This window comes from Choloepus didactylus, chromosome 18 (genome assembly GCF_015220235.1).
Source record: "Choloepus didactylus isolate mChoDid1 chromosome 18, mChoDid1.pri, whole genome shotgun sequence".
Taxonomy (NCBI): Eukaryota; Metazoa; Chordata; class Mammalia; order Pilosa; family Megalonychidae; genus Choloepus; species Choloepus didactylus.
This window is the reverse complement of record NC_051324.1, coordinates 10,604,501-10,628,501: the sequence shown is the minus strand read 5'-3', so window position 1 is coordinate 10,628,501 and position 24,001 is coordinate 10,604,501. Positions and strand designations below refer to the sequence as shown.

General features: G+C 46.3%; 1 protein-coding gene across 4 annotated transcripts in view; it reads left to right on the top strand.

The window, feature by feature from the left end:
• The window catches only part of DNAH2 (dynein axonemal heavy chain 2), a 120,429-nt gene that overhangs the window by 36,313 nt on the left and 60,115 nt on the right, over positions 1-24,001 (top strand). For all 4 annotated transcript variants that reach the window (XM_037807997.1, XM_037807999.1, XM_037807998.1 and 1 more), the window contains exons 15-37: positions 8,655-8,801; positions 9,628-9,784; positions 10,024-10,263; positions 10,568-10,756; positions 10,962-11,109; positions 11,542-11,734; positions 13,160-13,360; positions 13,453-13,609; positions 14,420-14,594; positions 15,058-15,221; positions 16,731-16,892; positions 16,997-17,100; positions 18,172-18,328; positions 18,465-18,547; positions 18,665-18,845; positions 19,193-19,331; positions 21,071-21,288; positions 21,559-21,660; positions 22,016-22,141; positions 22,383-22,493; positions 22,811-22,999; positions 23,422-23,525; positions 23,624-23,813. In XM_037807997.1, the coding sequence (XP_037663925.1) occupies positions 8,655-8,801; positions 9,628-9,784; positions 10,024-10,263; positions 10,568-10,756; positions 10,962-11,109; positions 11,542-11,734; positions 13,160-13,360; positions 13,453-13,609; positions 14,420-14,594; positions 15,058-15,221; positions 16,731-16,892; positions 16,997-17,100; positions 18,172-18,328; positions 18,465-18,547; positions 18,665-18,845; positions 19,193-19,331; positions 21,071-21,288; positions 21,559-21,660; positions 22,016-22,141; positions 22,383-22,493; positions 22,811-22,999; positions 23,422-23,525; positions 23,624-23,813 (3,637 nt within the window). The remainder of the gene's footprint in view (positions 1-8,654; positions 8,802-9,627; positions 9,785-10,023; positions 10,264-10,567; positions 10,757-10,961; positions 11,110-11,541; positions 11,735-13,159; positions 13,361-13,452; positions 13,610-14,419; positions 14,595-15,057; positions 15,222-16,730; positions 16,893-16,996; positions 17,101-18,171; positions 18,329-18,464; positions 18,548-18,664; positions 18,846-19,192; positions 19,332-21,070; positions 21,289-21,558; positions 21,661-22,015; positions 22,142-22,382; positions 22,494-22,810; positions 23,000-23,421; positions 23,526-23,623; positions 23,814-24,001) is intronic.

Below are 24,001 nucleotides of genomic sequence, written 5' to 3'. Positions count from 1 at the left end.
CACTGCTCCACCTTCCCAACTCTGGGACAACCAGCTGAGGGTTCAGAGAAGGCTAATGTCCATGCCTGATTTTGTGGTGTGTGCATGTTATTGGAAGCACTTCTGTCACACTGGGTTGTCTGGGGCAGCTCTAGGCTATGGGGCCAGTGATGGGCAAGAGTGTTCCCTGTCCACCAGAATGATGGCTGTGAGAGGACGCCCCTCTTTTCTTGGGAAGTTGTGGTGTTTAGTGATTTTTCTCAGCCACAGGATTGTTGCCTTTTGTCTCAGGGCTCTCAGTTCTGCTCTTGTCTTGACCTGCCCAAATTGCAAGACTTTGAGGCTTTCTGTATTGGGCTTCTTAGAGTAATTGTTTTAGAAAAAGAAAAAAAGATAAAAAAATAAAGGGCCCTCCTTGCAGATCCAATGGATTATTGAAATGCTAAGAGACAAAGCAATTAGGACCATTAAGGAAAGGTCCACAGGGCAGAGAGACAGTTTTTCTTCTGGATTTGCATATGAGCCTCAGGGCCTGAGCTCTGCCCTTCCCCTTTCTATGTTCACCAGAACTCCAAAAAGCCCCCGCTTTTATTTTTGGATTTTTCTTGCTGTTTTTGCTATCCCTATCTCCTCTCCACCGGGCTGGCTGCTCCCAGATTCTCTGGTGTCTGGTCTCAGTCTATCTATGATTGGAGTTTGGATCAGTAGAATGAGTTTCCAATAAGAGATGCCACTGCAGTTCTCCCTCCTCATTCCCAGCACTGACGGCCTCTTCTCCCATGGGACTGAGCCTGGGAGGGAGGGGCGCGGGACCCCTGGCCGCAAAAACTTACAGATTTCGCTGATCTCAGCAGTTCCACGTGTTCATGAGTGTTGTATGAAGTATGCCCAAAGTCAAATTGCTCTGCGGTGTCCAGTCCATGCAGTTCCTGGCTTTCTACCTACTTCCCTGGAGGAGTAACTAAAACATACACCTCACCACTCTGCCATCTTGCCCCCAAGTCACCATGCTGTTTTGACTACTACCATGGCTTTATAGTATGCTTCAAAGTCAGAAAGTGTAAGACCTCCCACTTCATATTTCTGTTTTAGAATGTTTTTAGCAATTCGAGGCATCTTACCCTTCCAAATAAATTTGATAACTAGCTTTTCTGAGTCTGCAAAGTAGGTTGCTGGAATTTTGATTGGAATTGCATTGAATATGCAATATATAGATGACTTTGGGTAGAATTGACATCTTAACGACATTTAGCCTTCCTATCCATGAACATGGAATATTTTTCCATCTTTTTAGGTCCCCTTCTATTTCTTTTAGTAAAGTTATGTAATTTTCTATGTATAGGTCTTTTACATCTTTGGTTAAGTTAATTCCTGTGTACTTGATTTTTTTAGTTGCTGTTGAGAATGGAATCTTTTCCCTGAGTGTCTCTTCAGTTAGGTCATTTCTAATGTATAGGAACATTACTGACTTATGTGCATTTATCTGGTATCCCGCTACTTTGCTAAATTTGTTTGTTAGCTCAAGTAGCTGTATTGTTGATTTCTCAGGGTTTTCCAAATATAAAATAATATCATCTGCAGATAATGACAGTTTTACTTCTTCCTTTCCAATTTGGATGCCCTTTATTTCTTTATCTTGCCAGGTTGCCCTGGCTAGCACTTGTAGCACAATGTTGAATAACAGTGGTTACAGTGGGCATCCTTGTCTCATTCCTGATCTTAGCGGGAAGGCTTTCAGTCTCTCGCCTTTGAGTACTATGCTGGCTGTGGGTTTTTCATATATGCCCTTTATCATATTGAGGAAGTTTCCTTCAATTCCTACCGTTTGAAGTGTTTTTGTCAAAAAAGGATGCTGGATTTCATTGAATGCTTTTTCAGCACCTATTCAGATGATCATTTGACTTTTCCCTTTTGATTTGTTAATGTGCTGTTTTACATTGATTGATTTTCTTATATTGAACCATCCTTACGTGCCTGGAATGAACCCCACTTGGTCATGGTGTATGATTTTTTAAATGTGTCTTTGGATTCGATTTGCAAGTATTTTGTTGAGAATTTTTGCTTCTATATTCATGAGGGAGATTAGCCTGTAGTTTTCCTTCCTTGTAGCATCTTTACCTGGTTTTGGTTTTAGAGTGACGTTAGCTTCATAAAATGAATTAGTTGGTATTCCATTTTTTTTAATTTTTTGAAAGAATTTAAGTAAGATTGGTGTCAGTTCTTTTTGGGAAGTTTGATAGAATTCCCCTGTGAAGCCACCTGGCCCTGGGCTTTTATTTGTGGGAAGCTTTTTGATGACCAGTTGGATCTCTTTGCTTGTGATTGGTTTGTTGAGGTATTCTGTTTCTTCTCTGGTCAGTGTAGGTTGTTCATGTGCTTCCAGGAAATTGTCCATTTCCTCTAAATTATCTAGTTTGTTGGCATATAGTTATTCATAGTATCCTCTTATGATTTTTAAAATTTCTTCAGGATCCACAGTAATACCCTCTCTCTTATTCATTATTTTGTTTATTTGGGTCTTCTCTCTTTTTGACTTTGTCAGTCTAGCTAAGGGCTTGTCAATCTTGTTGATCTTCCCAAAGAACCAACTTTTTGGTTTTATTTATTCTCTCTTGTTTTTTTTTAAAACTCTGTATCATTTATTTCTGCTTTTATCCTTGTTATTTCTTTTCTTCTACTTGGTTTAGGATTAGTTTGCTATTCACTTTCTAGCTTCTTCAATTGTTCCATTAATTCTTTGATTTTAGCTCTTTCTTCCTTTTAATGTATTCATTTCAAACTATAAATTTTCCCCTCAATACTGCCTTTGCTGTATCCCATAAGTTTTGATATGTTGTGTTTTTGTTTTCATTTGTCTCTAGATATTTAGCAGTTTCTCTTGCAATTTCATCTTTAACCCACTGGTTGTTTAGGAGTGTGTTGTTTAACCTCCAGATATTTGTGAATAGTCTATATCTTTGATGGTTATTAACTTCTAGTTGTATTCCGTTGAGATCAGAGAATGTGGTTTGAATAATTTCAATCTTTTTAAATTTTATGAAGCTTGTTTTATGCCGCAGCGTATGATCTATCCTGGAGAAAGTTCCATGAGCACTAGAGAAGAATGTGTGTCCTAGTGATTTGGGATGTAATGCTCTATATCTGTCTGTTAAGTCAAATTCATTTATCACATTGGTTAGTTTTTCAATTTCCTTATTGGTCCTCTGTCTGATTGAGCTATCTATAGGAGACAGTGATGTATTGAAGACTCCCATGATTATTGTGGAAACATCTATTGCTTCTTTCAGTTTTGCCAATGTTTGTACTTTCGGGCACCTTGATTGGGTGCACAGACATTTATGATTGTTATTTCTTCTTGTTGAATTGTCCCTTTTATTAGTATATAGTGTCCTTCTTTGTCTCTCATAACATCCTTGCATTTAAAATCTATTTTATCTGAGATTAATACTGCTACCCCTGCTTTCTTTTGGCTGTAGCTTGCATGGAATATTTTTTTTCCATCCTTTTACTTTTGATTTCTTTGTTTCTGGGTCTCAGATGAGTCTCTTGTAAGCAATATATTGATGGTTCATGTTTTAAAATCCATTCTGCCAATCTATATCTTTTAACTGGGGAGTTTAATCCATTCACATTCAGTGTTATTACTGTAAAGGCAGTTCTTGGATCAGCCATCATAACCTTTGGTTTTTATTTGTCAGATGTATTTTTTCCTCTCTCTCTCTTTGTTTCCTTTAAGGTACCTTTACTAAAGCTCTTCAGTTATGTGCCCTTCTCCAGACCTCTCTCTCCTTTCTGTTTTTCTCAGCTGGTAGAGCTCCCTTTAGTATTTCTTATAGAGCAGTCTCTTGTTGGCCAATTTTCTCAGCATTTGTTTGTCTGAAAATTTTAAATTCTCCCTAAAATTTGAAGGAGAGCTTTGCTGGATAAAGAGTTCTTGGTTGGCAATTTGTCTCTTTCAGAATTTTAAATATGTCATACACTGCCTTCTCGCCTCCATGGTGGCTGCTGAGTAGTCACTACTTAGCCTTATGTTGTTTCCCTTGTATGTAGTGAATCACTTCTCTTTTGCTGCTTTCAGAACTTTCTCTTTCTCTTCAGCATTTGATAATCTGATCAAAATATATCTTGGAGTGGGTTTATTTGGATTTATTTTGTTTGGAGTTCATTGGGCATATATGATTTGCATATTTATGTCATTTATAAGGGTTGAGAAGTTTTTGCCAACAGTGTCTTTGAATAGTCTTCCTAGCCCTTTACTCTTGTCTCCCCCTTCTGGAATTCTGATGATTCTTGTATTTGTGCACTTTATGTTGTCTGTCATTTTCCTGAGCTCTACTTCAAATTTTTTGAGTTTTTTTTACCATTTGTTCTTTTGTGCTTTCACTTTCCATCTCACTATCATTGAGTTCCCTAATTCTTTACTCTACCTCTTCAAATCTGGTCTTATATGACTCGAGAATCTTTCTATTTCTATAAGATCCACTATTTTTTAATTTACTCTTGCAAATTTTTCTTTATGCTCTTCTAGGGTCTTCTTCATATCCTTTATGTCCTGAGCCATGATATTTATGTTGATGAGTACTTCTTTGACTGATTGCTCCAAATTCTGTGTCTCCTCTGGCTTTTTAATTTGGGCATTTGGATCATCCATATCTTCTGGTTTCTTTGTATGCATTATAATTTTCTGTTGGTTTTGGCCTCTTGACATTTGCTTATCTTGATAGGGTTCTTTTAGGATATGCAGGCTTATTTGAACTCTTATCTATAATTTGACAGAGCTACAGCTTGGTGGAGTGCACTTTCCCTGAGCTATCAGCAGATGGTGCTCCCGAGCCACCTCTTACCCTCAAGCCAGTTCTCCCCAACTTCGTCTGTGCACTAAGTGGGCATCCAAACCATGTGGAAGTCCTATCAGTACACCAGTTTTCTGTGTGCAGTGGGGACCGCCACCCTATGGGTGGGGGGTGTGGGGTGTGCCCTAAACAGTTTGGCAGGGAGACCACTTCAGGACACAGTGGTCCTGGCCATTCCTGGGGCTGCAGACCTGCACATCTTCCCCTCCAGTTCAAATGCCCTGCAGTTCCTCTCTGCGGGGTGCCCTTAGGTCCCTGGGGATTGGGGGAAGTTTCCTGGCACTTCCGTGTGGCACCCATCCCCCTAGGCTGTGCACAGCTCGGGCTCCTGTGGAGGAAGGGTGGATGCCTGTTGCAAGCCCGCTGATCCCAAATTCCCTTAAGGAGGCTTTCAGCTGCAGCACTGTGCAGAGGTGTCTCCTAGCCAGTTGCACAAAGATGGCTGCACAGGGTGTGGAGAGCTACCCCCTTCCACTCTCCTCTGCCTGCTGCAATGGCCTGTCCCTGGCACGGGGGTTCTTGGTTGTGGGTCCGCTCATCTACGGCTCGGCTCCCCCACTCCCTGGCAGCTTCCTGGCGGCTTTCTGGGGCAAACTCTCCTGCTTGTCTGCGGTGCAGCTTGGCTCCTTGCTCCCTGGAGGTTTCCCAGTGGCTTTCTGGGGAGAACTCACCTGCTCATCTGCGGCGTGGCTCAGCTCCCCACTCTGTGGTGGCTTCCCAGCAGCTTTCTGGGGCGAACTCACCCACTTGTCTTTCCTCTGGCTTTTTAATTTGGAGGTTTGCGTTATCCATATCTTCTGTTTTTTTCATATGCATTATAATTTTCTGTTGTTTTGGCCTCTTGGCATTTGCGTATCTTGATAGGGTTCTTTTAGTATATGCAGATTTATTTGAATGTTTATCTATAATTTGGCAGAGCTACAGCTTGGTGGAGTGCACTTTCGCAGACCTATCAGCAGATGGCACTACTGAGCCACCTCTTACCCTCAAGCCAGTTCTCCCCAACTTCATCTATGCACTGAATGGGGGTCCAAACCAATTTTCTGTGTGCACTGGGAACCACCAGCCCTGTGGGTGGGATCATATCCTGCACAGTTTAGCAGAGTCTGCTCCAGGGCACAGTGGTCCCAGCCGTTCCCGGGGCTGTGGGTGGGGTACTCTGGGGCTGCAGAGCTGTGCATTTCACCTCCCAGCTCAAATGCCCCACAGTCCATGTCTGCCATGTGCCCACAAGTCCCTGGGGATTGGGGGAGGGTTCCTGGCACTTCTGTATGGCTCCCTGGTCTCTAGGCTGTGCAACCATGGTCTTCCGTGGAAGAAGAGTGGAGGCCGTCACAAGCCTCCCGAATCCTGAATTCCATCAAGGAAGCTCTTGGCCACTTGGCTGTGAAGGGTCGTCTCCCAGCCAGTTGCAAAGATGGCTGCAAGGGCATGGAAAACTGCCCTCTTTCATGATCGTCTGCCTGCTCCATTGGCCAGTCCCAGGCTCAGGGGCTCCCGGCCATGGGTCTGTGAAGGTTTATCACCCACGCCAGGTACTGAGGAGGGTGCCTGGGGCATGGAAGAGTACTCCCCTCCCACCATCAGCTGTCTCCATCCACCCTTCCCCCGCAGAGTTCCTGGCCAAACCTTCACCTGTTTCTAAATGCAGAGTCTCGGTTTCTCCAAGGGCACACTCACTATGGGTGTAGAAGCCCCTGCCCAGCCGGTGGAACCTGGACACTGCTTTTCTGGAGCACTTTCTGTCCTTTATCTAGTGTTTTTCATGGAGGAGAATTTTTCTGTGTCTCTCCTAATCCACTATCTTGGATCCACCTGATGGCTTTAAAAAAAAATTTCTGTGATGTGGGAGGTGAGGCTTTTTTTCCTGAGAGGGGAAGAGAGAGACCAGGTTTGCGAAGAGCAGAGAGGAGTTGCAAGCAGTCTTTCTGAGACCAAGAGAGAGCGCACATTAGGGACACATGGGGGGTGCACATGGAGAGCCCAGCTGGGACCCGAGACCTTGAATTTATGGTGGTGCCAATGGCTGTGATGAGGCAACATGCTGGGCTCGGTGGACAGTTGGATTCAGCCAGGTTTGGGGTTTTGCCACGTTAATTTGAGCGATGGAAGGAAACAAGAGAGTGAGGACTGGCAAGAAAGTGGTTCAAGGGACAGACTGCGGGGTCTGTGGGGGAGGAAGTGAAGATGGGAGGGGGCTAAAAGGCAGGAAAGAAAGATCAGAAGCCAGGGGCCTGCAGGACCCGAGGGCTTCAGAGGCCTGGTGGATTGGGAGAAGTTGAGTGCAGGTGCTGGAGTGGTGGGGAACAAGCTGGCTCGGGGAGCGGGGTGTTGAGTGGGTTATTTCAGATGTCACAAGTGCCATGGTGTGGCATGGGAGTGGCAGCTGAAATGGGAAGGAGGCCAACCGAGGCTCCGCGGCGCTGCCGTATCGTATCCCCCAATATTATTTCAATATGTAATCAATATTAAAAATTATTAATGAGGTATTTTCTCTTCCTTTTTTTCATACAAATTCCTTTCTACCTGTCACCTTTGTGACTTTTTCTCTACTTTCTAAGAGATTTCTGTCAACTTATATCTCTCTTTGATTTTTTTCTGTGATCATTTTTAAGTTCCAAGAGTCCTTTTAGTGTCCCTTATTAGAGCATATTGTTCCCGTTTCATGGACGCTCTTTTGTTACTCTCATTTCTCTGAGGATATTAGTGACAGTTTGGTTTGTTTGGTTGTTTCTCTTGGTGGGGGGCGGGGTACAGTATTCTCTCCGCATAGCCTCCGTTTCCTCCTGTTGCGTTTTCCTCCTAGTTGCTTTTTCCTATTTGTTTTGGCTTCCATCTTTTGTGTCAGGGAAGATAGAAAGCAATGTCTTGCAATCCTTGGTTTTCTGTTCATATTGGAGAGAAGGGAACTGGAAAGCCAATTGGCAGCTGTGGTGAGCAGGTCGGGGAGGCTTATCTACCATGAATTTATCTGGGTGGTTTGTTTTGGGGCAGGAGGGATTCTCAATGTCGTTGTCCTTAGGACTTTTCCTTTTAGGTTGCTCAGAAGCCACAGAAAAGGATCTTTCAAGCTTCCTCCTGGAGAGTGTAGATAGAGCTGCCAGGGTTCTGGCTTCTGGGTGGGAAGAGGAGGCTGGGGTGTGAGCATCACGTGATGCCTTCATCCCTCCTGTTCTCATACCTCACTCTCTCCTTCTTCTGGGCCTGGGGTTCCCAGTTCAGAGACCCTCTTGTTTTGTCTCCACATTGCGTACTTGGGGCAATAAGCCGTCTGCATTTTGCTGGGATGAGGGGAGAGCTCTTGCTCAGCTATGCAGAGCTGGGGAGGGGATCTGGGGTTCGCACCTGGACTTCCTGTTTTTGTCCCACTTTCACCCCCACTTCCAGAGGATGCCACAGTTCCTGGGCTTTAGAGGGCCCTGCAGTGCAAAATAAGTGGCTTCCTATCAGTTTCCACTGCCAACTTAGGATTCCAGTTCTTCTCCTTACCCATTTGCTTTTCAGCTTTCCAAAGTTTTCTTGCTGTTGTTTCCTCATATTGGTGGGCTTATGCCTGAAACCAACAACAACAACAAAAACCCAAAAGAACAAAAAAACAAAACAAAACAAAACAAAAAACCCTTTGCTGTTGTTTTAGTGGTTTCAGGAGGGGAGCCAAAGCAAGTGTATTCGGTCTGCCTTCTCCGGCTGGAAGTGTTCACATCATTTCTTCTCTCTCAATGTATTTTTGCTCCCCAACCCCATAGTCCTTGTTCTGCAGCTGGTTCCAGTGTATCCCCTGGATCAGGCCCCTCACCTGCTTTGGTTTGCTTTCCCTCAAAGGTCCCTGCTGATTCTCTTTGCGGAGATTGACTATTGGGAGCGGCTGTTGTTTGAGACACCCCATTACGTGGTGAACGTAGCTGAGCGTGCCGAGGACCTGCGCAGTCTTCGGGAGAATCTGCTACTTGTGGCTCGAGACTACAATAGGTAGGACTCTGGCCCCTTTTGCAGCCCTTTAATGTGCTCTTTTTTTAATGCAATTTTATTGAGATATATTCACACACCATACAAACCATCCAAAGTATACAATCTTGATGTGCTATTTTTATTCTTTGTCGTGTCTGCCCTATGATGTTGTCCATTTCCTACAGTATCCATCCTTTACATTTTGTCCATCTCCCCCTCAAAACTGGTTTCCCACACCCTCTCTTCTGGCCCTATGATTATTCTTGTCCCTTCTATTTTGGTCTTCTAGCGTTAGGGCAGAGACCAAAACAACCATATTACCTTACTTCTCTAGGATGAAACTGGGTGGGCTTCAGAATATGGGCAGAGAATAACATCAGATTCCTTGAACAGGCTGTGCTGGCCCCATCTCTGAACTGCCTGGGCACTCGTCTCTGGAGTGAGGCTTGCTTTGGGGCTGGGTACTTTCTCAGCCCAGTTAAAGCCCAAGGGGGTGGAACCAGCAGGCTTGTTTGAGTGTCGAGAACCACACTGTCCACAAGAGTAGCCACTAGCTACACATAGATATTTCAACTTAAATTAATTAATGACAATGAAATAAAAGTAAAATTTCAGTTACTCATCTGTTGCAGGCCATAGTTCAAGTGCTCCATAGCCACATGTGGCTGGTGGCTACCATATTGGATGATGCAAATGGTGGAACATTTCCATCATCTCAGAAAGTTTTGTTGGACAGCAGTAGTCCATGGCATCGTCAACTTTCAGATTTGTCCATCAAGTTTCCTGGTGGGGAGGAGAGGTCCTCAGAGCATGTTCCCTGCAGCTCCTAGTCCTTTCTCATGCACAGGATTATTGCCATGCTGTCCTCAGATGAGCAGGCCCTATTCAAAGAGCGAATCCGATTCCTAGACAAGAAGATCCACCCTGGACTCAAGAAACTGAACTGGGCCTTGAAGGGGGCCAGCGCCTTCTTCATTAAAGAGTGCCGCCTGCATGCCAGCAAGGTGGGCCAAAGGCATTAGACCCTAAACACCTAAAAGGTGGGGCACAGGTGGTTAACACCTGAGTCTTGGGTAGAGGTGGAAAGACCTGGGAGTACTGAGAAAGAAACTAGGCACGCTTGGGGAAGGACTCTCCTTATGTCAGCAACTCTAGCTGGGGGATGCAGGTGGGAAGGCAGAGTTAGGCCCAGAGGGTGTCTTCCCAAACCAAAACTCCCCCCTCGGATGGGGTCTGACTCCAGGTGCAGACGATTGTGAATGAGTTCAAGGCATCCACCCTGACCATCGGCTGGCGAGCCCAAGAGATGTCGGAGACGCTGCTGGTTCACATTAGTGGCAAACGGGTGTACCAGGACCTGGAGTTTGAGGAGGACCAGAAGGACCACCGGGCAGCTGTGCAGCAGAAATTGATAAGCCTGCACCAGGATGTGGTGGGCATCATGACCAATTCCTATGAAGTTTTCAAGAATGATGGCTCTGAGGTAGGGGTCCTGTGGCCAGGGCCTTGTGGGCAAGTCCCCCGTTTCCAGGTCCCATCAGACTGTGCTCTTTTTTCTTTTCTTCTTTCTTCTTTCCTCCCCCCACCCAGTGTATGCTTCTCAAGCGTCCTGCTTTTAGTCTTGGCCTCAGCCAACCTTCAGTCTTTCAAACCCTCTTCCTTCTGGACTCAGGGTCCTGCCTTTCTGTCTCACCAGCCTCGTTCCCTTCCATGTTGGCTGGCTGTCATCTCCAGGACCCTCCCCATCTTCTCCTAGGAGTTCTCTTTTCCCTTCCTCTTCCCACCAGATCCAGCACCAGTGGATGCTGTACACGATTCGGTTGGACCGCATGATGGAGGATGCCCTGCGCATGAATGTGAAGTGGTCCCTGCTGGAGCTGTCCAAGGCTATCAACGGGGATGGGAAGACCACCCCAAACCCACTCTTCCAAGTCCTTGTCATTTTGCAGAATGACGCGCATGGGGGTGTGGCACAGGTGGGGACCACTTTGCCCTCAACACCCGAAAAGTGTCCCGTCTAAATGGACAGTTTCCTTCAAGCTCTTTTCTTGATCCTTGGCCCTGACTTTGCCCTCCAGTCCCCAGGCCTTGGGTTCTGTTCTTCAGTGTTCGACCTCACCATTCCTGAGGCTCGTCCCCTCCACGGCCTGAGCTAAGGCCCTCGCCACTGTGTTCCTGCAGGTGGAATTCTCACCCACTCTCCAGACTTTGGCAGGTGTGGTCAATGACATTGGCCACCACCTCATCTCCACCATCTCTGTCTTCCGCCATCTCCCTGAAATTCTCATCAAGCGCAAGTATCATCGTGACCCCATCCATGTGATCGTGGGTGAGTGGGCAATGGGAAAGGGTCTAGGTGCAGGGTCATCAAAGGTTTAGGAATGGGGTTCAATCATCTCCATGACTGGTGGGAAAAACAGGTTGGGGGAGGGAAAGGAGACGGGGATGATGGTTGAGATTAGGTGACTGATGCTCCAGGGGCTTGGACTTGGGGTTTGGGGTGGGAGATTAGGAAAGACAAGTTTGGGATGGGCACTGGGACACAGGCCACTTAGAGGTAATATGTCTGAATCCTATGGAAGAGACCTAAGAATCCTACTTTTACTTTCTGCCTCCTTTTTTTTTCTAACCCTCATGTTTGAGCTCTGTTTTCTTTGGGGAGTGGTGTTGGAGTGGAGGGTTTGGGACAGTAGCCAGGGGCTAGGCTGGAGATTGGGTTGGGGTGGAAGTCAATGAGAAGCATTTTGCTGGGTCCTTGAAGAACGGGACGAGGACATCAAGAAGATCCAGGCCCAGATCAGCAGTGGTATGACTGCCAACGCGAGCCTGTTGCAGAACTACCTCAAGACCTGGGACATGTATCGAGAAATCTGGGAGATCAACAAGGACTCTTTCATTCGTCGCTACCAGCGTCTCAACCCGCCTGTCTCTTCTTTTGATGCTGACATTGCCCGGTAAGTGGGGAAGGTGGATGTGAAGGTCTGTCCCTAAGAGGTATAGAATTTGAGGAGGAGGTCTGGACCTAGAGACTAGGGGAGGGAGATGGGGAGCAGGTGCAGACAACGTGGGTCCTCAGCTGTAGAAAAAAAAATGGAACCTAGAGCACTGGGCCTTTGTAGAAGTAAAGATCAGGTAAGAGCTGGATGAGATTTAGGGAAAACACAGTTGTTTGGGGGAATACCACAATGTGCTGTTGGGAAAGAAGAAATGTTTCAAAAGATCTAAAAAGTGAGAGAAGTGAACACTTTTGTTTAAGATAGGTTAAATTTCCAATCTTAACGTCCATCTCTTTGTCCTCTGGTCATTCATTCATTCATTCAGCAAACATCATCATCCTATGGGTCATGAGGAATAAGAGAAAGAAATGAACACATTCTTTCCTTGAGAGGGCTGTAGTGTGGCAGGGAAGACAGAAGTATCAATGAGAGAGCACTGGTCTTGACGTCTTGGGATGGGTTGGAATCTGAATTCTACCACTTATTAGCTGTGTAATCTTAGGCAGGCTACTTATATTCTATGAGCCTCAGTTTCCTGTAAAACGGTTATTATAATACCTAACTTATAAGGTTGTGTGATGATTAATTATGTGTGAAAGCACTTGGCAAACTATAAAGCACTGTGCTAATTATACTTATTATTACACAAGCTTCAAGAAGATGAGGATTATGATTAAAATCTAAAGATGCCAAGATAGTTCAAGAGAAGGAGAGAGAATTTCTAGCTGGGGACACTGGGAAAGGCTTCATGAAGGAAGTGAGTTTGGGGCTGGGTTTACAGGATGGGTCGGATTTCAACAGGCAGAGATAGGGGGTGGGGAAGATGGTCCAGATAGGGAAACTAGCCTAAGCAAAGGCAGAATATAGGAACACACGAACACGTTTCACTAAATAGCAAATATACCGTCCAGAACATGGGTGCCGGAGTTGAAGTATACAGAGGGATTTCTGTACAGGAACTAACTTCATTCTCTCAATGGCCTTGTGAGGTAGGTTCTATTATTAGCACCGTGTTACAGAGGAGGAAACTGAGGCTCAGAGCAGTCAGATAATTTTCCCAAGGTCACAGAGCTAGTGAGTAGCCCCGTGGGAACTCAACACAGATCAATGAGACTGTAAAGCCTCCAACTGTAGACCAAGGAGGCTGATGAAGGAGGCTGACTGGCCCAGGGAATCCTAGGGAGGTTTCCGGTTGGGAAAACAACATGATCAGAGCTGTGTGTCTGGGATAGATTGAAATGGGGGACCCCCTGGGGGTAGAGGAACCACATAGAGCTGCTGCCTAGGTCTGGGTGGTGGGAAATGAGGAGTTGAACTGGCGTGGGGGCCGTGAACCTGACACAGAAGAGAAAGCGTCCTAGCAGGGATGGGGGTCCCTTCCAGCTACACGGAGGTCGCCAATAATGTGCAGAAGGAGGAGACGGTGCTCAACATCCAGTTTGTGATGCTGGACTGTTCGCACCTCAAGTTCTCGCTGGTGCAGCATTGCAACGAGTGGCAGAACAAGTTCACGACTCTGCTCAAGGAGATGGCGGTGGGACGCCTGCTGGAGCTGCACAACTACCTGAAGGAGAACGGAGAAAAGTAGGGACTTGGGGGCTCTGCACAGGCTTGGGGGGCGGGGGGCAGATCCTGTCCCTTCTTCTTAACCAGCATTCCCCTTTGCCTGCCTTCAGAATCAGCCGCCCTCCCCAGACACTGGAAGAACTGGGGGTCAGTTTGCAACTCATGGATACCCTGCAGCATGACTTGCCCAGCCTGGAGACCCAAATCCCTCCCATACATGAACAATTCACCATTCTTGAAAAGTACGAGGTGCCGGTTGAGGACAGTGTGAGTTTCAGTGGTGTTTTGTCCACCCAAGTTGCACTCCTACTTGCAGCAGATTGTGGGGTGTATCTTAGTGTCCTAGGGCTGCCGTCACGAAGTACCACAAGCCGGATAGTATAAAGCAACAGGAATTTATCCTCACCTGGTTCTGAAAAGGCCAGAGGTCTGAACTCAAGGCATTAGCAGGACCGTGCTTATTCCAAAGTCTCTGGGAAGAATCTGTTCCCTGCCTCTCTCTAGGCTTCTGGTGGCCCCAGGGGTTCTTGACTTGTAGATGCGTCTGCCTCCATCTTCACTTGGACCTTTCCCCTGTGTTCGCCTGTCTGTGTCCAGTCCTTCCTTCTCATAAGGACCCACCCTAATCCATTGGCCTCATCTTAACTAATGACATCTTCAGAGGCCCTATTTCCAAATAAGGTCACATTCACAGGCCGGCGGAGGGGTGGGTAGGACTCGGACATGTTTTATTTTTGTGGGTAGGGGCATGATTCAACCCATAACATGAGGGTCCTATGTGCTAGACCCTTTTGTTGTCAGGGGGAGAAAGCAGAGAAGTGGCACAGGGAGAAGACATTTCAAAATACTCTGCTTTTGAGGCCCCTCTGAGAGTCAACACTAATTCAGATGATACTTCAGGTCACCTTATGGATTTCTTTTACCAGCAACCCACTGCTTGATTTCTTGGGCCTCATTATATGTAAAACCCCTCGGCCGACTCTGGAGTGGAATATCTGAAAAGAGTCATAAAAAGCACTGGTGAGAAGACACAGGACCCCTGCTCACAAGTCATCCTTCCTTCTCTGATATCCCCAGGTATTGGAGATGCTTGATGGTCTAAATGGAGAGTGGGTCATTTTCCAGCAAATTCTGTTGGACAGTGAACAAATGCTGAAGAAACACAAGGAGAAGTTCAAGACAGGCCTCATTCACTCGGCCGATGATTTCAAGAAGAAAGCACATAATCTTCTGGAAGATTTTCAGGCCAAAGGTACCCTCTTTACAACATCTTCCCCTTCTTTCATCTTTGCTTTGTTCCGGTCTTTCTAAAATGGAGCCAGGACCAAAGGCATAGGTCCTGGGAAGGCAAGAACAATCACCGAGGAATGGGATGAGCTGTGGCACTGGGGTTTCAGTCAGAAATAGTGGGGGGTGAGCACCCCACCGTGCCTGGTGTTTGGCTGGAAGGCAGCAGCCTGGCTTGCAGCATTTCCAGATTTCCTGTACCAACTTCCTGTGTCCCACCTGTTTCTGATTCAGGAGCCACATTTGGTGCTTTGCCAAGATTAACCATCATTTTTTCCATACATTCCCTCCCCTTCTCCTCCCATCCCTTTCCCACTGAAGAGAGAAGCGAGATTTACCGTGAAGAGGTAGGGAGGCCATTGCAGTCCTCTCGGGACCACGTGCTTGACTGGGAAACTGAGCAGAGCTTCGTCCTGCCTTTCCCCCAGGTCCCTTCACCAGCAACGTGGGGCACACGGCTGCCCTGGAGCAGATCGCACAAGTGCGGGCCATGCTGATAGCCATGCGTGAAGAAGAAAACAGTCTCCGCTCCAACCTGGGCCTCTTCAAGATCGAGCAGCCAGTCTCCAAGGACCTGCAGAACCTGGAGAAGGTGTGTGCTGGGCTGGGCCCCTGGGGAACCTGGGATGGGGGGGAGGCGACAGGAGCGTGGGTCTGGAGGGAGAGACACCTGCGACCAGGGAGACGGGCACATGAGGAAGTTTTTTGTTCTTGCGTTTGAGGTGAAATTCATGGAACGTAAAATGAACCACTTTTTAAAAATGCAGTTTTATTGTGATATTTTCACACACCATACAATGCTTCCAAAGAATACAATCAGTGGTTCACAGGATCATTACATAGTTGTGCATTCATCACCACAGTCAATTTTAGAACATTTCCATTACTCCAAAAACAAAAACAAAAAAACGAACAACAAAAAAACCCAAACATCCCATACCCGGTATCCCTCCCTATTATTGACCCTTAGCATTGATGTGGTACATTTGCTACTGTTGATGAAAGAATATTAAAATATTACTGTTAACTATAGTCCATAGTTTGCTATAGGTGCATTTTCCCCATATACCAGTCAATTATTAATTCCTTGTAATAGTAATGTACACTTGTTCTAATTAATGAGAGAACTTTTTGTATTTGAACTGTTAATCAAGTCATTGTCTACCACAGGGTTGGACCATTTTAGAGTGTACGACTCGGAGTCATTTAGAACACTCACCACGTTGTGCAACCATCAACCCATCTAGCTCCAGATAATCTTCATCACCCCAAAAGAAAATCCCATACCTGTTAGCAGTCACTCCCCTTTCCCCCCTCCTCCTCTCATCCCCTGGCAACCACTAGTTTACTTTCTGTCTCTATGGATTTGCCTATTCTGGACATTGCGTATAAATGGAATTGTACAATATGTGACATTTTGTGTCTGGCTTCTCTCACTCAGCATAATGTTTTGAGGTTTGTCCATGTTGTAGCCTGTATCAGTGCTTCATTCCTTTTTATGGCCGAATACTATTCTATTGTATGGCTATACCACAATCTGTTTATCCATTCACCTGTTGATGGACACTGGGTTGTTTCTACTTTGGAGCTATTATGAATAGTGCTGCCATGAACATCAGTGTACAAGTATCTGTTTGAGTCCCTGTTTTCAATTCTTTGGGGTATGTTACCTAGAAGTGGAATTGCCAGGTCATTTGGTATTTCTGTGTTTAACTTTTTGAGGAATCGCCAAATGGTTTTCCGCAGAGGCTGCCTCTTTTAGCATTCCCACCAGCAATGCACGAGGGCTCCAGTTTCTCCCCATCCTTGCCAGCACTTGTTATTTTCTGGTTCTTTGATTTTGGCTATCCTAGTGGGTTAGAATTTTTCTCATTGTGTGTTTGATTCACAAAGCCACTGAGGACTAATGATGTGCTTGTTGCTGGAGGCGCTTTTAAGGCCAGGGAGTGGAGAACAAAGATGTGAATTGAGGGGACAGCCCTATGACCAGAAGGGAAACGCTTATCAGAATGAGAGGAGCAAAAGGACCTGAGCCTCTGTCAGTGAGAAGGAGGGTAAGAGTCACTTTGTTTACCTCCTCTTTCTATTCTTGGCCGTGTAGGAGCTCGATGCACTACAGCAAGTCTGGGAGATCACACGGGACTGGGAGGAGAACTGGAACCAATGGAAGACTGGTCGGTTCCTGACCCTGCAGACAGAGGCCATGGAGACCATGGCCCATGGGCTGTTCCGTCGCCTCACGAGACTAGCCAAGGAGTACAAGGTGCGTGGAGGAGAGAGGTGGGGGTCAGCAGAAGGTACACCCACTGAGGAAGGGGCCTGTAGAAAGAAGATGGTCAGGTCTCCTGATGCCTCCCACTGTTTCAGGACCGAAACTGGGAAATTATTGAAACTACACGCTCAAAAATAGAGCAGTTCAAGAGGACCATGCCTCTCATCTCGGACCTGCGCAATCCAGCCCTTAGAGAGAGGTGAGGCTGACCCTGTGCTCCCGGTTGTGCGGCCATTCTGTCCCCTCTGGCCTGTAACATCACCCGGTTCTTTCAGTTTTCCTCTCTAGAGGGTTTATAGCTCTCTCCTGCCCTCTGCCCACAAATGTGTGGCTTGAGGAAGCCTTCCCTAGAGCCTGTCACCGTCCTATTGCTGGCACTGTCAGGGGTGATCCTGTCTTCTCTCTCCTTGTTCTCAGCCTCCTTGCCTGGAGCCACCCGCTCTCTCCTCTTACTGTATGTTGTCTATGATGGCTAAGCTTTATGTCTTTTGTCATGCAAGAGTTTTTATTTTGATGCAGTCACAAGTATAACTTTCTTCCTTTATGGTTTGTGCTTTTGTGCTTGTTTAAGAAGACCATCCCTACCCCAAAGTTGTAAATACATTTCTCAATTCTTTCTTCTCATACTTTATAATTTTTTTTTTGTTTAACTCTTTTAAAGTACTTGGAATTTGTTACAGGTTAGAGGAGACATTTCAAGCTATTGGGGACCGCCAAAGAGAATAAACCATTGTATAAATGGTGTTTTAAGAATCATCTATCCGTTTAGGAGAAAATAAGTTAATTTCTTTTGCATTGCCTCCAGGATAGTATTTTGGAGAATGCTTCTAATGTTCCACCATTGAGTGAATTTAACTACTTCATTCACTTAAGTTATTTGACCTCTCTGAGCCCCAGTCTCCTCATCTGCAAATCAGATAATAATTTCTAACTTACAGAGTTGTAAGAATTAAATGAGATGTTTCAGATGAAGCACTTATCTTAGCTCATGATCTATAGGGAACCTGCAGTCATTCACTATCGTGCACTTTGTGCACTTACCTGTCTTTACTCCTCCGGAGAATCAATCCCGGAGGGTGTCTACCCAATCTTTGCATTCCCCACGGTGCCTCTTAGAGCCTAATTTAGCACATACCTGCTGAATCATGCATTCATAAATACCCAGAATCATGATATCTCACTGGAAGAAAGCACATGAAGTGATGCTGAAGCCCTCCAGGCGGCCCTGGTGTCCACCCTCCTGATCAGGTTCTTCCGTCCCTGTCTTCAGGCACTGGGATCAGGTCAGGGATGAGATCCAACGGGAGTTTGACCAGGAATCTGAAAGCTTCACCTTGGAGCAGATTGTGGAGCTTGGGATGGATCAGCATGTGGAGAAAATTGGAGAGATCTCTGCCTCTGCAACCAAAGAGCTAGCTATAGAATTGGTACTACCAAATGCTCTCCCATCCTTCCCCATTTCCTGAGCCTCCCGGAGACTTCATCATCTGATGACCCCTCCCAGCTCTTTTTCCCCTTGGGTATGAAAAACCTTAAAGCTCTGCCACCAATTTCTCCCCACAGTCGTTACAAAACATTGCCAAGACCTGGGATGTGACTCAGCTAGACATAGTATCCTACAAAGATAAAGGCCATCACCGACTCAGGTAGAGGGGGAGCTCAGAGCTCCAGGAGAGGGGGGAATGTGTAACCTGGACTGCAGGGTGGGGAACCAAGGTGTGGCAGATGGAGATGGACCATGATTTTGTCCCCTCCTGCCTCAGAGGGACAGAGGAAGTGTTCCAGGCCCTGGAGGATAACCAGGTTGCTCTGTCTACCATGAAGGCATCTCGCTTTGTCAAGGCTTTTGAGAAGGACGTGGATCACTGGGAACGCTGTCTCTCCCTCATCTTGGAGGTTATTGAGACTCTGCTCACAGCGCAGCGTCAGTGGATGTACCTGGAGGTCAGGATTCAGTGCCCGAGCTCTCCCTACATCCTGTTTGCACATGTTATCAACCTCCTTTTCCCACCTCTAAAGTCACTCTTCTTCTAGGATCCAGGCATCTGACTCTTAGTTATTAATTCTTATCGTAAATTCCCTCCCTGGCAAGCCTTTGTTTTCTTTCCCAAATTCTCATTCCATACCTGGCTTCCCAACCCCAACTTGCCTTCTAGAATGTGGGCATCTCGCCCTTTGATGTCTAGTGCTCCTTAGCTCCTGTTCACTTTTCATCCCTGGCCTGGGAACAGGGAGAAGAGGGTGGGGTGTGTGCGTGAAACAGCCTCTCACTCCAACTCTTGGCCCCTCAGAACATCTTCCTAGGAGAGGACATCCGCATGCAGCTGCCCAGCGAGTCGGCCTTATTCGACCAGGTCAACACCAACTGGAAATCCATCATGGACCGGATGAGCAAGGACAACAATGCCCTCCGGAGCACCCACCACCCAGGTCCGGGCTCCGTGGCCTCTTTTGTTTAATGCAATTTTATTGAGATATATTCACACACCATATAATGCATCCAAAGTATACAATCAGTGGCTCACAGTATCATCATATAGTTGTTCATTCTTCGCCACAATCAATTTTAGAATACTTTCGTTACTCCAAAATAAAGAAAAAAAAAATAAAAAAGAACACCCAAAACATCTCATACCCCTTATCCCCCCTATTATTTATATATTTTTTGTGTTTATTTCATTACTCATCTGCCCATATACTGGATAAAGGGAGTGTCAGTCACAAGGTTTTCACCATCACATGGTCCCACGATAAAAGCTATATAGTTACACAATCGTCATCAAGAATTATGATAGTTATACATAACTGTAACGTAATAAGAATTAAGATAGTATAGCATAAGGAAGAATTATAGTTATACAATCATCATCTAGATTACAGATCAACAGATTCAGATATTACGTTCTAGCTCTTCTAATACTCTAGAAATGGAAAAGGAATATCTGTATAATGCGTAAGAATAACCTCCAAATGACCTCTCGACTCTATTTGAAATCTCTTAGCCACTGAAACCTTATTTTGTTTCATTTCTTTTCCCCCTTTTGGTCAACAAGGTATTGTCAGTCCCATGATGCCAGGGCTTCATGGCCTCTTGCCTTGACGTGGCCTTGGTTGTTTGCTACGTATGAGCGAAGTCATGGCCACGGGCTTCATTTATTGCAAGCTTGACAGTTGTCCCTGCTCTCATAGTACCTCCCATCACTCTTGGTACTTCTAAGCATTAAATAATAATTCAGTAAATTCAGTTCAACAAATATTTGAGCTGAGTCTAACATAGTGGTTAAGAACATGTTGAACACAAAATAAATCCATCCCGTCCACTGCTACGGAGTCTCCCAGTGATCTCCATGGGGCACTCGGTGGTCACTCAAAGGCCTGTACACTGTGCATGAGAAGGCATGAGGGTCACCTCAAAGTTCAGACTCAAGGACATCCATTCTTTGTTCAGAAAGCTAGAAACAAGGAAGATGATTGAATAAACCAAAATCTAAGGTATGGGGAAATAGGCTAGGAGGAAACTAAGATTATCGAGAACCACAAATGTGATAAATTTTATTTAACTTATCACAGAACATCTTGGATTGTTCTTTGAGGAGGGTCTTATTACCATTTTACTGACAAAGAGAAGCTCAACAAGGTTAACTGACAGGCTAGTAAGTGAAAGAGCTGCAATTTGAATGGCGGTATTTTGGCTCCTGACCTAGTGTTCCTTTTGCTATGTCATGAGGGACACTGGCAACTCTGGTGGTTGTGGGATCTCTTTCATGTGTGCATGTGATATGTATTTATTGCAGTACTTGGATTGGGTAAGTGTAGAACAATCAGTCTCTAATTTTCAGAGGCTCTTGGGATGACCAGCAGAGCACCAAGTTCTTTTTGTGGAATGAGACTGTTGTTCCAAAGACTGATGGGCAATGTAATTTTATTAAAACACTCATGTACAATGTATAATATGTATAATAATGTACAGTGTAATGTATAATTAAAAGTGAATTCATGAAGAGAATGGAATAAGCATGATGGGACACCTCTCTGCTTCTGAAAACCCTTATGGCAATCTGTACCCCAACATTCAAGAGCTGGCACAGTAGATATAGTTGGGCACTCCAGGTCTACTCAGGGCAAAGGTCAAGGGGCCATCGAATGCCATTCATTGCTCCTCTTCCCAGGTCTCCTGGACAAACTGATAGAAATGAACACAATCCTGGAAGATATTCAGAAGTCTCTGGACATGTATTTAGAGACCAAGCGCCACATTTTCCCCCGCTTCTACTTCTTGTCCAATGATGATCTCCTGGAGATCCTGGGCCAGTCCCGCAACCCAGAGGCTGTGCAGCCACATCTCAAAAAATGCTTTGACAACATCAAATTGCTGAGAATCCAGAAGGTCAATAGAGGTGGCCATGATGGGGATGGAGGGCAGGGAAGGGATGGTGATGCCAAGGCATTCAAGGCTTCGGAGGCAACCAAGCCCTCCTAAGAGGAGGGGGATTTAATTATCGACTCTAGGTTATCGTGGGATAGGACGTTTTAGAGTTGGTCATATTGAGGGGAGGGAGAGGAGCAGAAATTACCCTCAAAGACCCAAATGCCCTCTAGGGTAGGTGGACACTAAAAGTGGGAAGGCCAGGCCTTTAATAACTTCTCTCTTCTACAGCTTGGGGGGCCCGGCAGCAAATGGGAAGCTGTGGGAATGTTTTCTGGTGACGGCGAGTACATTGATTTCCTCCATTCAGTGCTTTTGGAAGGGCCTGTGGAGGTGAGTTGTGGTGAGGGTCTGGGAACCAACCTGATTCTTCTTCCTATTAGAAAGTTCACTGGGCTCTATGAGGTGAGAACATCTCTGTGAAGGGATGTTAGGAGATATTTCCCCTCCCACCTGCTGTTTCTGAAAACTGTGACCTCTGCCTTGAACCCAAGTTTCCTTCTGAAAATCAGACCATCTGCCTCCTAGTCTCCATGACTCCCAGGGATTCAAGCCAGCTGCTGCCTCATCCCTGCTTTTCTCTTGGGGCCAAAGCCCTGGAGTCCTGTTTTCCTAAGTACCTTCCCTCTTGGGTTTCCTTGTCTCTGGGCCTGAGGCTGAAGCATCCTTTTCTCTCTCCTCCCTCCAGTCCTGGCTTGGCGATGTGGAAAGGGCCATGAGAGTGACTCTGCGAGACCTTCTCCGCAACTGCCGCCTGGCTCTCAAGAAGTTTCTCAACAAGAGGGACAAATGGGTGAAGGATTGGGCTGGCCAGGTGAGCCTGGACCAATAGAAATGGGGGAACAAGAGAGGCAGAGTTGAAAGGGGAGCAGCACACGCAAAGACAGAATCTCTGTGCTTTGGCCCTGGGACCCTAAGTCCTGGACCCTCAGCTCCTGACCTTGGCATATGGAGAGAGGCGTAGTGCCTTGCCCCAGGAGAAGCTGGGATTTGGGGGCTGGGCTGTGTGGGTAGTCAAGGAATACAATCTCTTTGCTACACTTCTCATCCCTCAGATGGTGATCACTGCCAGTCAGATCCAGTGGACAGCTGACGTCACCAAGTGCCTGCATACAGCCAAGGAGCGGGGAGACAGGAAAATCCTCAAGGTCATGAAGAAGAAGCAGGTGGGGAACCCAGCAAGTATGGGACAGCTTGGAGTTGGAATTGAAGGGTAGGAGGTGATAAGTTGGAGTCAGAATTAGAGTTAAGCTGGTGGAAAGGGTCCAAATGAGGGATAATAGAAGCTTCGTAATAGAAGTCCAGCGAGGAAAGTCGCAGTGGATTAGGATTATGTTTTCTGGTGCTGATGTTGGGTGTTGGGAGTTAAAATGGGTTTGGGATTAGCAGTGGGATTGAAAGCGGTGTTAGGTTGGGATGAGGTGTGATTAGGCTATCACTGTGTTGCTCCATCTGCTCTCTTCCCTTCTGCCTCATTCCACAGGTGTCAATGCTGAATAAGTATTCAGAAGCCATCAGGGGGAACTTGACCAAGATCATGAGGCTTAAAATTGTGGCTCTGGTGACCATAGAAATTCATGCCCGGGATGTGTTGGAGAAGCTTTATAAGAGTGGCCTCATGGATGTCAGTTCCTTTGACTGGCTCAGCCAACTTCGGTTCTACTGGGAGAAGGTGAAGATGTGGGCCAACGCTCCACCATCCCCCCCCCCAACCATCCTGGTGCTTTAATTAAATTCATGTTCTCTAAATACAATGTCACAGTCCCCTAACCCAGTTCTTAACTCTATCTCAAATCTAAATCAGAAATGGCAAATAATTGTTGCAGTCAATGTGCTCACTGTGGGCGCAACTGACCTGTGATGGGGACTCAGAAAGACCCCAGGCAGCTGCTGCCCATGGATCGGAGTTGACGTGCGCTGTGAAACCCATTTCCCATCTCTGCCATAAATTATTCCCTCCTCCTAACTCTCAAAGCGAACCCCTAAACTTCTAGCTGTAACCTCCCAGCCTTCTCCGAGTCCTACTCTGTTGTTTCCTGAGCTCCAACTCTTCCTCCGTGCCTCCCTCTCTCTTACCCTGCCCTGTTTCCCCAGGATCTTGATGACTGTATGATCCGCCAGACCAACACACAATTCCAGTACAGTTATGAGTACTTGGGCAATTCTGGCCGGCTTGTCATCACCCCCCTGACAGACAGGTTTGCCATGTGGGATTGAGCTAGGTGGTTGTGGTGGGGGTGGCGAATGCTGAGAGAGGCTCCTGGGAGTCCGACTCAAGTCCTGCTGCCACTCTCAGGTGTTACATGACACTGACCATGGCATTGCATCTGCATCGGGGGGGCTCCCCCAAAGGCCCGGCAGGCACCGGAAAGACCGAGACTGTCAAGGACCTGGGCAAGGCCCTCGGCATATATGTCATCGTGGTCAACTGCTCCGAGGGCCTGGACTATAAGTCCATGGGCAGAATGTACTCGGGCCTGGCCCAGGTCAGTAGCCTGCCACCCTGCCCCAGAAGTGCCTCAGATGTCTTCTAGTACCAGAAAATCAACGGAAACCCCAATCCAATGCAGTGCTTCATAGCTTACAACATAATTGCATTGCCTTGGTTAATTCTCCCAACTGAGGAAGTCCCTTCACTTCCCCAACCTTCACTTTGCTTATTTGCAAAATCGGA